Genomic DNA, 14,621 nt, shown 5'->3' with positions numbered 1-14,621 from the left:
GGTTAGACGACCTCCTTACTTATTCTATGTTCCTATTACTTTTCTGATCATCTAGTCCAAATTCATAGATGGCGTTGATCGAAGTCGCAGTATTAAAAACCACGTGACGCGTTGGGCGGGAGAAACAGAACAATAAAACGATACAAATAAGCATAACACATAATCCTTTAATCTTTTCATTCTCTTAACATCCTTATACTAAAACTATACTTGTATAGTTTTTTTATATTCTTTAACAAATTTGGGACACTCAGTGGTTCAGTTAGATAATCAACATTCGTTTCTTTATAATATATAACAACATTTTTCTACGCAAATGCTTAGATTTAATTTTCTACATTTATCACATTCAATCTGTCACATCACAATCTTTCTCATCTTCTTTTTCAATCTGATTTCACATATCAGTCCATATATTCACATAAAACATTTCATTGGTGTCTCTTCCTTTCCCAAATTCAAGACAATACTCATCCTCAAATATTTTAATGTCCCCTTCAACTCACGATTAAGCTGTGACAAACATCCTACTGCAAATGAGATGTCTGGCTTTAACAATTGGATCCAACAATTTCTAATTCATCATTTTTCTTAATTTTTTCTCGTCTTTATCCTTCAATGGCTGAGTTCTATTCATTGTTTCATTGAATTTCATATCACATTCATTTTTGACCTTGTCCTTTTCTGGCAAGTATATTCTGTATGTATTCTTTGGTTCATATCTTAAAAATGTTTCTTTGTAAGTTTTTGATTCAAATTTTTGTACTAGACCCACTTCATTCAGGGCATAAGTAATGCTGCCAAATCTTTTCATATAGCCTATGTTTGACTTTCTCTTATACTAAACCTCATAAGGAGTTCTTTTTTATTGACTAACTATTAAAGTGCAAGCACTCTAAGTAGTAATCACTAAAAATTCATTAAATAAAAGGCTATAGATAAAACTTCAATAAAACTTTTTTTGCTATTTCAAATTTCAATACAATACACGTACAATAATAAAATAAGTATTCTCGTATGCAAATTATCGTAGGCATTTTCGATCGTCATACTCTATGCCATTTCACAACTATTATTTTTCGTTCATCGTCCAAAGAACACAGTCGTGTAAATATCATTTTTTCTGTTTTTCGTTTATTAAATAGCAAACATGAGATACCCTCGAAAGTTCAATTGTTCACTCGATATGCCTCCAGACATCTATCCATAAACTGACTTGCACCCCTGCGTACCAGTATTGCAATACGCATGGATCGTTTTATGGATACTTGAGCTAGAGCCCATTTCTTTGAAAGGATCATTGCATAGAGAATCGAATAGCATATTGCTACCGAAATTATAGTATGTATCGACTAATAAAATAAAGGCATTAGTTCGAAGAAATGGAACGGTATTTTAATCTTTAACTTTTCCTTATTCAAAAATAAAAGATTGCTAAAAATTTGGGACATTTCAAATTCGTAGAACTTATTCGTCTTGTTTGATATCTAGGTACTTCATAACATTGTTTTATAATATACGAACTTTTTTCATTTTCAGCGGTATCACTGCCAATTTCTTATTTTATTTATTAAATATGCTTTTCATCGTTAAAACTAATTAAAATCCACTGGTTACGCGTGTGACGATCAATTATATGAAATTTAAATTGGCTTTGATATAGCTGAAATAATGAATGAAAAATGATTATTTTATAGCACAAAGAGCTGTAGCTAATCAATGATTTATGAATTTCCAATTTTCTTGAAAAAAATAATTTTCTTTTTATTTCCAACCATTTCAAGTTTCATAATTCATAACTATTTATATACAATTTTCTTACAAATATTTTCCAACTTTACAAAGTTCTAACTATCTTGCCGAGCAATCCAAAAAATCCTTATTTTTACTTTGTTCACTTCCTCTTATTCAGCAACTACTGTTGCGGTCAGGTATGTACGGCTTTAGATGTGCTTCGATTCACCAATGCCAACAGCACTTGATGTTCTTAAATTGTCGTCCATTTAAGTACAAACTGCGCCCAACGCAACCTTAATTCGACGAAATTCGAAGACATTGGCAAGATCGTTACCCTGTTCATTCATACAAATACTCTATTCCACGTGAATGGAAGGAAGTAAACAAGTTGGACAATACGACGTTTAACAATGATCTTAGAAATTAAGTTATAAGCCATTATGAGCATTTTAGACAGGAGTAAGTGTTTTAGAATAAAATTTGAGCTTTCGTCAAATATGAAAATTTGTGTTTGCAACCAGTGCTGATTATAATCAGCATTATAATAATAATTATTATGTAAGAGAGTATATGTGTATATAGGAATTATAAAAAAAATATAGAAATTTATCAGTATATTAGAGATCTTATTACAGAAAATTATTTACTCAAAATAGCAAATTACATTGCACCTAAGTACTTTATACTCTAAATTGTACATATTTAAATTTCTTATTTTATATTAGCAAATCACACTATAGTTACTCTATAATCCAAACTCTATAGCTAAAAAAACGCAAATTTTTAAATTTCAGTTTAATAAATCGAATCGAATCAAATCGAGTATATTTTCCATAACTCCATTACCTTTCGATGCATCGTATTTTTTCAATTTTTCCTCCACTCTTTTTCCTCTTTTTTATATAATTAATCCAAAATAATTTATTCCTTTTGCCTCTTTCTCGATTCGTTACAGCACTGCTAATACACACAGATTTATCATGCCACTGGCTTCCGATTTACGCCAGACGAACTCGAGTTTACGTGTACCATTACCACGATTATCGAGTGCAATCCGACATCATTAATCGAAATTGGGGCCACGGTAACGAAGACGATTTATTCGTTAGATCCATCGTCGCGCTAACGATCGATTTCTTGAATCGGAACTCGGCGAACGCGTTCTATCGCAATAAATGTAAATATTTTCGAAAAATATGACAAAGTTACCGGATTACTTGCGATCGTTAAAGACAGAGGCACTGGATGGGAAAAATAAAAATGGAAAAATACGAAAATTCGAATTTTGCGTGGTGAGAAGAATCGTTCATTTTATTGCGAAGATCGATATCTATTTTAAACGAAATTTTCAACGACAATATTTGTGTTTCGTTTTTATACGATTTCAACGAATGTGTTTTATGAGTTATGTATAGTTCGTATTGCCACGCAGATGGACAAGAATAAATATTTTTTGTTTATTTATGGCGAGTACGGAGAGGTGCTCGAAATGTTCTTTTTGAACGTTTGATTGTTTTGGATGAATTAGTTTTGGATCTTTTTGACTGATAATCGAGATTTTATAGCAAGATTTAAAATCTGCATTTAATAAGTAATTATACATTTTTGGGAATATCGATGGCATACTGAAAATTAGATCAAGTTCAAATTAATTGAATCTATTTTAATTGGAAGAAAATCGAAGGTTTGAAGTTAAAATTAAGCCAATTAAAAATAAGTGGTAGAATAATATTAAACAAAGTTCAAAAGTTCAGAGTTAAAAATAGAAATTAGGTTAAATTATATTTATTTTTGAGTCCACATTCACTTGAGAAAGTATATTAATTATTTGCGAATTATTTTGTGTTTTGTATCTTCTTGTTGTTAGATACATAATACCAGAATTAAAAATAATAATTTCTTTTTCAAATAACTTTTATAATGGCTATTCTTTATTTTAATCTGTGTTCCTCGGAAGATAAAAAACATACAAAAATACCCAAATGGTTTCTTAACTTCTAATTTCTCTTTTAATTTCTTAACTTTTGTCAACGGGTGCATATATTCTTAAAATTGAAAATTCTAAGTATTCTATAGTTTTAATCAATTTTTGAGTCTTTGCGCTTTTACGATGGATAAAGAAACTTGAAGACGCAATAAATATCTTTCCAATTTTTTTCCCCTATTATAAAATATCACTTTGTGAAAGAAATAAAAGAGAATCTCCGAGGAGCAGTAGGAAGTTTCGCGTTTCCTATTTATCACAAAAAGGTATTCCACCGGGCTATAAAGTAGTAAAAAGTGTTCCGTTGCTTATTAATAGCAGTTTCAAAAGAAATGCTCTTTAAATATTTCAACGTGATTCATATAACCCATGTCACGATCAACGCTATCCTCTTGTACTGTTTTGTGCAGAAATATTCAAAGCACGTATAATTTGAATTTTAACTATATTTTAAATAAACTTACAGCGAATACGAACGATTCCATTGCATTATGCTAGAATATATTTCTTCGAGTTACAACCTCCTTTCGTGATGGTGATATCATGATCTCTGATATATTTAAGAAAGATATATTTAGTATGGTTCTAATTATATCTAGTTCTTAAAGTATTCGTTGTGGTAGACTGTAAATTACATCCTCTAATTTTTCAGTTACAGTTAAATTAAAATTAAATTAAAATAAAATAAAACGGAATAAATAAACTGATAGGTAAATAAACAAACATTTTTCTGACATATTTAATTAGTTATTTGCTTTTCTTTTTAATTGTTTTTTTACTGTTATAGTGTATCATATTCTTTGTATAGATACACAGGTATATTATTATATATAAGATCTTTAATATATGAATACTTTACCATTTATTCCTTTCCTTCTCGTTAATTTTTATTATTTTATATGTATGGCATAAATAAAAAAATTTAGTTACTTAGAAAACTATACTCCAACTAAATATAATACATTTTTCAAATCCTAGTTCATATACTTAATATGTACATAATCAACGTATACAACACATAATCGAAACACAGAGTATAACAATTAAATATGATAATTAATCTATATCTGATATGAGTATAATAATTCATAATTGTTATGATGTATAACTATATTTATATATTGTTATTTATACATAACAATATACTATTAGTTATTACATTATACTGTTGTGTATAATATAATATAATATTTATATATTTATAATGTACAACAATCTGTAATAATACAAATATAACAATTTACAACAAAACTTTGTCGTTGCCAAGTCAGTTTTATCATCAACCATACATTCATCAAATTTTCTCTAAACTTTATTTAAATCCACTCTACAAGGAAAAAGTCTCGATAACCGTGACTCGAGATTCACATCCAAACCGTTCATCCAAACGAAATTGAATCTAAGCAGAACTTTTGACAATCAAAGACCATGAATAATTTACTTCTCCATCGAAACAGTTTGCACTTTCCTTTCCTAAACGAACAATTAAATATCACGATCAAACGAAAACGCGTAGCGTAATTAAAGACGTTTAATCCGCTGAACTGCCATTTCGACGACTCACCCCAAACCCATCGAATCAACTCGTTTTTCGATACGAAACGAAATTAAAAGAAAACTGGAAGAACAAAGCGTCGCATCGCCGCCATTTCATTTCATCGTTCAAATTTATATTCATGGAAACGCAAGTTCTGCGCGATATCGAATGGCATCTGGCATGACCAAAGCATAGGGAAACATCGTTTGTGGGCTAACTTTTGGGAGCCGTTATCGTATACGTGGGGAGACAAGAGAAGAGGGTTGGTCTTACAGCTTCTTCATAGAGTTTCGACCAATCGGTTGTGGATCTGGGATCATTTGACCTCTTGTATCTGGTATTCTTCTAGTTTTGCTTCTTTCCCTTTGTTCAGGCAGTCGATTCGACATGTTGTTCGGTCACGTCTCTGAGTCCACGTCGTTTCCTTTCTCGTCTTTGATACCCGGGTGCTTTCAGAGACTATGAATTTGGCTTTGATGCGTCTTTTTCGTTTTATGGTTAATGGTTGGATCGTGTAACTTGGAGATCTGTGTTAGGGGAGAATGGGAGTTGGGGGTGGACACGGGGTGTTTGAAATTATTGTTTTGGGGGCAATTGTGTTGGGAGTATTTTAGTGAGAAATTTAGGTCGGATTAATTGGGGAGTTTTGCTGCGTTAGGTTGTATTGGGAATTTGTTTTTGATGTTGATTGTGGAATTAGCAAATTAGTTGGAATACGTACTAGGAATTTATTGTATGATATTCTTGGTATTAATAGTAGGATTTGGAAATTAGTAGAAATTTGTATTTGGAATTTGCTTTTGGTATTAATACTGGAATTAGCAAATTAACTAACATTTAATTTTTGTATTAAAGGGTATATGTAAATTGACATATTAATTGACTGAATGATTTAATGAACACAGTGGTATAAAATTGTAGACAGAATGATTATAAAGTACAAGCAAAGAGTGAAGCTGAATAAACGAAACTGACCTTACGAATTGCGATAATTTGTAATAAAATTTGAAGTTCATTTTACGGAAACTACTTTTGTAAAATACTTTTGTAAAATACCTTCGTTAATCTGCAAGAGATTTGATTATGATAATTACAGAGCAATGGAACCTCTATTATCCAAAGGCATAATAGCTGAACAGTATTATTTGAATATTCCATTATCTAAACCTTCTATTATCCATACAGTATGTCCGTCAGGTTATGAAATGAGCATTATTCCTATGAATATCTTGCATGTAGCAGCACCAAAAAGCAGCATGATATTGGTTGTCGAAATGAAATGAAAAATATTTTTAGAATTAAGGGAAGATATATGGATGAATAATTTAGAATTAATAGAAAATAATAAAACATTCAACAAATAATAGAATATTTAAAATACCTAAATTAAATTTCAAATACCTTTTCTTAACCTCTCGAGGGACGAATTCATCATGTCTAAAAAGAAACAATTATTTTCCACTCTTATAAACAGAAATGTATATATTTGCAATATCTACGTGAGACTGTGGGTGTGTCTGATTTTAAAATGTTCACAATGTACATATCTATTTGGTAACTATTTTTAATTTGAAGTAATCATTGTAAGATTTTTAATTTATGTTTCCATATTGACGAGTTAATGTTATTTAATTTATTATGTTAGTTTTAATGTAGTAATTAATTGTATTTAATGTATTTTAAATTTTGCTCGAACTGTAGAAAAACAAATGATACGCGAACGTGTCACTCTCACTCAAGAGATTAAATTTTTTGTTTATATAAAAAACAGCGATGTTTTAGTGAAATACGTCGGAATATATAAAAGAAAAATATTCTAGAAAATGTATTTCCCGCTTCTCGAAGTAAAGTTATCTGTGCGAAATTCTAGAATTTCGTGGTTCGTAGAAAAGAGAGAAGGAGGTCATGGTGAAGAAAGAAGTGTAAAATTGATTGACTGTCTCACTCTTATTGGAAAGATTCTATTGGCTGTTGGAAAATGCATTCTATCGTGTGTTTGAACGCAGGAGAGGAAAATATATGGAACACTTACTAGCACGGTTGGCGGTCGGCTTATGGGTTTTGTTGCGTGTATAGTTTGAAGCTATAGATGAACTTTGGACGTTTCATTTTTCTCAAACTATATAAAACGTTTTCTATTAAAGTTTCCGATCTTTGACGCATAAATTGTATTAAGCAACAGGGTACTGATTATTCTATTCGATGCGTCATTCTAACAATAATATTTTTGTAAACAAGTAGTAAGAGGTAGGTTAGGTGTATATGATAGATACTAAATAACGTATTAAATGGTAAGTAATAACATAAATAATATATAATACAATGAATTACTTCTAATACGATAAATAATAAATAATAAACAACACAGGACGTGATAAGTGATATAATAAATAATAAATAATACAATTAATTTTAAATTGAATTGGAACTAATAAGTAATATGATACATAATAAATAGTACAGTAAATAATAAATAATATAATGAATAATAAAATAATTAATAATAATGGAAGTATTGCAATAGATATGAAATGTTGTTTAAATAATTTAAGCAGTCATAATGAATAACTTTCTTCTCTTAGCTTAAGATTACAAATAATTTCAAACCCTACATAATGGTGAAATAAAAATCTTGAGTATGAGCAGTTGCATCCTAATTGTATCATACTACTATTTTTATATAATATCTTGTAAAAATTTTCTGTAAAAAGTTTTATTATAAGATTTTAATTAATATTTCAGTATTTTCTACAACGTCATATATTTATTTTTTATTGCGATTTTAATTTTATCTGTGACCCTCTTACTTCATAATTGCTTGCATTCGGCGTAAAATTACGTTGTAGTAGTAAGTACTTTGTACGTTGTTCAACAACGCATGAAGTGCTTGAAAACGAGTGCAAAGCACCGAAGTGGAGTTTGAAGCTATGATTTAAAATAATTTATTTTGGACGATTTTAATTAATGCGAAATATCAAAGCACGAAACGCCAACCTATGCCAATTGGGACCATTCCCCGATTGAAAGAGCTTTCTATTTTAACATAACATTTATTTGTACTTTATCTAATGATTGAAACTAAAGCAATCCCTTCTGAATTTTACCTATTAAAATTACAAATTTATTTATTTTTTTTTAATTGTATTTACGTTATTTTCCATCCATAAATTAGTCATACTTACAAGTATCAAATTTGATCATGTGCGGATACATTTATAACAAAATTTCGTATGAATATTCATTAAACATGATATGAAACTTAACTTTTTCCTTTTTTTTTCTAATTTAAGTTACAAATTAACAAAAATTTTCATATATTCAAAAATATTCACATAAATTTCAAAGAATTATCCAAAAATGAATTACAATTTATTAAAAACTCTCAAAAGTGGTCAGAAATATTCGAAAAATCACAAAAGTTATCAAGAATTCCCCAATATTAAAAGTTTCTCAGATGTGATCAAGAATTCTTAAATACTTAAAAAAATTCTCGAAACTTGTTAGAAGTCCCAAAAATTTTCTTTGTCGAATTGCCTAAAGAATTCATAAATATCGACATCCAATAATTATATAAGAGACAACAAATCTTCCTATTCTAAAACATCTCAATAGTAAATGATTCAAGGAGTACACATCAACCACTTAGACGAACAAGATCCTCAATAGAATCTTATGGTGTCGTCGATATTCCTCAAAGGGGTTAAAAAATAATATATCCCTTACAATACATTCGATATCGAAAAATGTCGTCGTTATGGTGTTCATCGAAGACACTGAAACTCACCCCTATTCATTGGTTGAGATAGTTTTAATTTTATCGTCAGCGCATTATTTGGCGCCGTGCTGTCCGTAATGGCGTCTAAGTGCATTGACAAGAGAAGGTCGGCAGAAAGGGGAAACATGAAAGGGCATGATGTTCGTCTACCCGACGGGGATAATTCCAAAGCAACGAAGGTAATAAAGGCAACGTATATATAAGTGAATTTTTATAATCTGAAATATTTAATAAAATTCTCTCGATTTTCATTCTATAGTAAATGAAATGGCTGTTAACGTGCTTTTACAAGAATTTAATAATGACCAAATTAAATTTGATTATCGTGGATATGATTTCTGCAAACAATATGTTCCAAAATTAAGTGTACAAATTACTAAAGACTTATTTTTACACGAACATATATTTCACATTTACTATTTACGTTCGTAATTATACTATTGCAGAAATCTGCAGTTTAGTAAAAAAATTATAATCACAGAGTATTAATATCACACACTCAACAACTTAAGCCTGAAAATCTTAAAACTGACATTTCAAATACCCACTCAAGAATCCCATACATCTCGATCTACCAGTCTTAACCCAAAATAGGGATACAAATATTATTAAACTCTCCCTTTCATTCATCCTGTCTATCCACTTCTCTATCTCTGATCACCTCAAATAGACGTCCTATCCATCGTTTATCGTTCCAATCCTCATCTGACTGCACACCACAGTTGCAATTTTTTCTCCGGAGAGCAAAATCGACCGAGCTCGGTCGTTAGCTCGCCAGAGTTTCGCCGGACGCTGACATCGCGGAACAAATCGAATCGCCGCGTTGGAAAACTCGGGAAAATTCAATTTCTATCGTCGGGAACGCGACGCTGCGTTTGACGCGCACAGCTTTACGAGCTGCCGCCTCTTAAACCGTCAAGGCGAAGAGTGGTTTTTGCATGCTTCAACGTTCGACCTAGCCCGGCGCGTCAGTAGACAACCTCCTTCCAGCCCCTCCTTCTATCGGCTCGTTTATCGCGATACATCTTACGCTTCGAGATCGAGGATAAGCGGTATCGGCAATTTTTGGTCCAGGCCAATGACGTTCGATCCTGTTTTCTCTCTTTTCCGATGGAACGGGACGAAAAAGAATGAAAAAGGTTGACGCGCTCTGACAGCGGAGCGCCACGCGGTTAGAAAGGAATCGCAAACCTGGAAAAATTGATGGTCGAGCTGACGCCAGGATGGTGTACAGGATTCTGCGACGATGCTAATTCCTAGAAGCGTTTCATTTTGGTCAACCATGTATGTGACTGTGCATTGATTTTGTGGTAGATGGTGGGAAAGATAGGATGCTTTGAAAGCCATTTAGGATTTGATTATGTAAGTTCCTTAAGGAATAGATAAAATGCGAATGTGTAGACCAAGTGTTTGAATTATTTAATATTAAAGAATTTGTGTGAATACGTGTCTTATTTTTACGTAGATGGAGTTCTCATAGATGCCCTGAATCCTTGGTAGAAAGGTCAGGTTTGTATGAGATTTTCACTTACCGAAAACCATACAATGATCATCCTGTATTATATGTGCTTTCGTGCTTGTCTAGGGAAGTGTGAAGATTCTCTTCTTTCATACTATACTGGTCAGCCATGTCTGTGTCACTATGGGTTGATTTTGTGTAGGTATTGAAAAGATGTGACGCTCCAGAAGCTATCTAGAACTGGGTTAGGCGATTTTATGAAGAGGATAGGTAAAATGTGAATTTGTGACATTATGTTTGAATTGATTCATGTCAAATGATTGTTATAGATATCAAATCCCGTATAATTATGTATAGGGATATTATAAACATGAAGTTATGTTTGTTATTTAATTTTGCGATAGGTATTTGGAGAGTTGCCTGCAATTTAGGATCGAGTTCAACGACTTTATAACAGGAATAAGTGGAACGTGAATATATGAAGCAAGTGTTAGAATTGTTTGATGTCAGATGATCAACGAGAATGTTAAATTCTAAATAGAACTATGTGTTCCAGGATAGTGTATAATAAATAGAGACTGAAATTTGTAGGTTGGTCTTGTGATAAATGCTGGAGAAGGTGCTACAGAATTTATTTGGGTTTGAGTTAAGCTCCTTGATGAAAGGAATAAGTAAAATGTGAATTTATGAAGTAGGTATTCGAATTATTTGATGTTGGAGACACAATAAAGAAGTTTATCGATACAACTTTCAATGTTCTGAAAAGTGTTAATATCTCGCTTGAATTTTATAAAATAAAACGATTAACATTTTAATCGTGAACTATACATATCTTCCTCTTATTTTTCTATAATTCATGCTTAAACATCCCCATAATTACATCATCTTCCTACCTTATCAAACTCTTAATCCAGTCCTATCTCGAACAAGTAATTTTTAAACAATTTTTCACCTCAATAGAAATATTCTACCAACACATTTACCATTACTCAAGAAGCAACGATCGAATCCCATATTCGATATCCACCTCACTCGGAGCGTCTTCATGGAAATATCTGCAGACTAAGTTCCTTTAACCGATTTACATCAACATCTTTTCACAAATTTTAATCCACGATCTACCCCTCCTCTTCTTCATCGAAACCCCTCCTCACTTAGCCCATATATTAAATCAATCATGTACAATTTCTCCTGCTTTTCAACTCTCAGCTCCATTTTCAGCATCCCCTATTCATCTTCCTCTAACCTTTCACCAACTTCCGGCGGATTTCGAATCCTTCCACACGAGCATGCACTCGAGTGATCGTTAGACCTCGTATACGCGTGTCCTCGAAGGAAAGAAGCATCGACCGCTATCCGGTTTGCAGTCAGTACTTAATTATTCTTGCAAGTGGCGCAGCATCTTAATTATCACGCGCTTTCAGCCCTTTTAAGGGATACCCTCTGGCAGAAGTGTCGTGGCTGGCTAATTGCATTGCCAAAGAGCTCTAAAGAGGGCGTGACAGCGTTGGTCTAATTGAAACTGCAGCCTGGAATCACGGAGCTGCTGGTCGGGCAGGGACATTGCAGGCTAAACAGGCGTCTGAGCCTTTTTGATATGACGAGAAGAAGAAAGGAGGAAAAGACGCTATCCCTTGGTCAAATGACAAATAAAGGGGTAGAACAGGCGATGGAAAACGTTCTCAGCTAGTGGGAATGGAAAGAGAAAAGCAATCGGATGGAACGAGGTTGGAAAGCGGAAGCAAAGGAAACGGGACCACCGTGGCAATCTGTCTTCGTTCTTGGGACAGAAAAAGGAATTAAAGGAAAAAAGGAGGAATATCGAACACCATTCAACCGAGAGACATTCGCGACAAAAAGAAAGAGAGAGAGAGAGAGAGAGAGAGAGAGAGAGAGAGAGAGAAAAGGGCCCTGTCTTTCCGTGTCGTTTCCGGTTCCTGCCTCTAGCCTAGCTTCCGCCGTGTTCGCGCCCACCAACTTTTCCACTTGCTTTTCCAAGCCATTTCGATGCTTTTACTTGTGAAAACTTAATTCCCAGCCCGGTCTCTGTGGCCGCGTTCTTCTTTGTAAACACTCGCTCTGTTTTTGCAAGGAATAAGCATCCTCTAGGAAGACCACTTGAATCCCATTCCTAGCGTCCCGCGCTTACCGTCGCGTTTTTATTTTCGCCGCTCTTCGCGCTGATAAATTCGCCGCTTCATCACAGACCAAGGTCTGTTCTTTAATTCCTCTTTGTGTCGCGACGAAGTTTTATTTTGTGGCAGAGTTCAGATCGATTGGGAGCTGGGTTGATGTGACAGTATTTAATAAATGGTGAAGGATTTGGAAGTTCTGTGGGGATAGAGAAGCGCCTGGAGAGTATTTTGACTTTTATTTGAGAAAATGTTATAATTCTAAAAAAATTTTTCATGATTTCTGGTTTGGTTATACTCAATTGGTATTTTTTAATATAATTTTGTGCAAAGTGTAAGTATTATATATTAATCAACAGTATTAATAATTAAAATTAATAAATCAAAATATAAAAAATAATCTTACATTTTTTATATTTTATAATCTCTTATATATATAAATATTCCAAAGAATACTATTTGGTATAGAAGTTGACAAAAGAAGTTGATAGAGAGTTGATAAAGTTGCTGCTTCTTTGCAACTCGATATTTATTTGATGCGATGAGATTATGGGTGCCAGCCAGTTTTTGCCCACAACAAACACGTTAAGGGAATTGAATTCACGATACTGTGTATTTTCAAGATATTCGATGGTCTTATTTGTTTTCCATTAGTCACATTTAATTAATCGTACCCTCTGAACCCCGAAGAAAGGCTCCATTGCAATATTCTTCAAGTTCTGAGGATAAGATTCGCTTTCAAAGTACGGTTTTAAAGTATTACTTTCCCATTCTCAATGGTAATTAACGGATTTTAAATAGTTGTTTGACGAACATTCTATCTGACGTCTCAAATTAGTTCTCCAAGTGAACTCCTTTTATTTACCCTTTGAACTATGTTTTCCTGGATACTGCTTGAATCGAATAAATAAGATTTATCGTTCGTAAAAGTTACCTTCGAGTTTACGTACTAAAATTAGGTCCTTCGAAGCTGCAATTTTTACAAAAGGATTGGAAAAATTTAATATTCAGTATAAATGATCGAGTACGTCTTTTATTAATATCATTCGAAACATAGTATACAGTATAAGATTACAGTATAAGATTGACTTATAATTAGAAGCAATCAATTCTAGCAAAGTATTTTATTATAAATATTAATTTCACTATAAAAATTAAATGAAATTAATTTAACTTCAATATAAATTTAAATATTAATTAAGCTCCAAGGTACTGCGTAAACCATTTTGGTGGTCTAATAACATTGTACCTTCTGAAATTTCTGCTAGCATATTTCCAACTAAAATCATTATTTAATGTCCCTGGGTAGACTCACTAGCTGCTGGAATTCAAGCGAATTGGGGTATCCATCGAGGTAAAAATCCCATCCTCTTGGCTCGCTGTGATCCATCGTTCCGCTTAGTCCCTCTGCAGTTACCTCGAAACGAATTCGCGGAAGCAGCCGGAAATCTTGAGGTTCTCCAGGCTAACACACACCCTATAGACACCGTTGGTCCCGGATAATCCGTGAAACGACAGCTGAGCAAGATAACGCACGGCTAACATGGTTCGCGAGATTAGAACCGTGATAGCGTTGAACGAATAATCGATAGGGCGTTTAATATCGAATTGTTTTTCAGACACATGCATAAACTCGCGGGATCTTGCGAGAGGGTGAACCACCTCTCGGACTTTCTTCGCCTTGGAAATTTATGGCGCGGCGCGATTTTTCTTCCGCCACCATGCCCGCCGAATTGTTTTTCAAACGTCCGCGAACTTCCGCCGGAACTCCTGCTTCGAGCCCTTTTTAAGCGAAGCTTCGTTCCGGCTGGCGATAAAAGTAGCTCTAAATGGAAATCTCAAGAGATTGCGATAGTTCGGGAGAAGTTCACCGAGATTTTTGCAATTAAGATTTTTTGGAATAGGTGAGAGAGTTGATGCAAATTGTTCAGATCAAATTGTAGATATAATATGTTTACCTTACTATGTTCCTCTTTTTCTTTTTTTTTTTTTTTTGG

The 14,621-nt window shown here is 33.0% G+C and overlaps 1 protein-coding gene across 1 annotated transcript in view; it reads left to right on the top strand.

The window, feature by feature from the left end:
- The first annotated feature begins 2,177 nt into the window (after nt 1-2,177).
- LOC108550029 (uncharacterized) overlaps nt 2,178-14,621 on the top strand; it is an 83,173-nt gene continuing 70,729 nt past the window's right edge. The window contains exon 1 of the mRNA XM_017903623.1: nt 2,178-2,196. Coding sequence (XP_017759112.1) covers nt 2,178-2,196 — 19 coding nt within the window. The remainder of the gene's footprint in view (nt 2,197-14,621) is intronic.

The sequence above is a fragment of the Eufriesea mexicana genome, unplaced genomic scaffold (genome assembly GCF_001483705.2).
Source record: "Eufriesea mexicana isolate 0111107269 unplaced genomic scaffold, ASM148370v2 scaffold2481, whole genome shotgun sequence".
Taxonomy (NCBI): domain Eukaryota; kingdom Metazoa; phylum Arthropoda; class Insecta; order Hymenoptera; family Apidae; genus Eufriesea; species Eufriesea mexicana.
The sequence above is the reverse complement of the archived record's forward strand: the minus strand, read 5'-3'. Positions and strand labels throughout refer to the sequence as shown.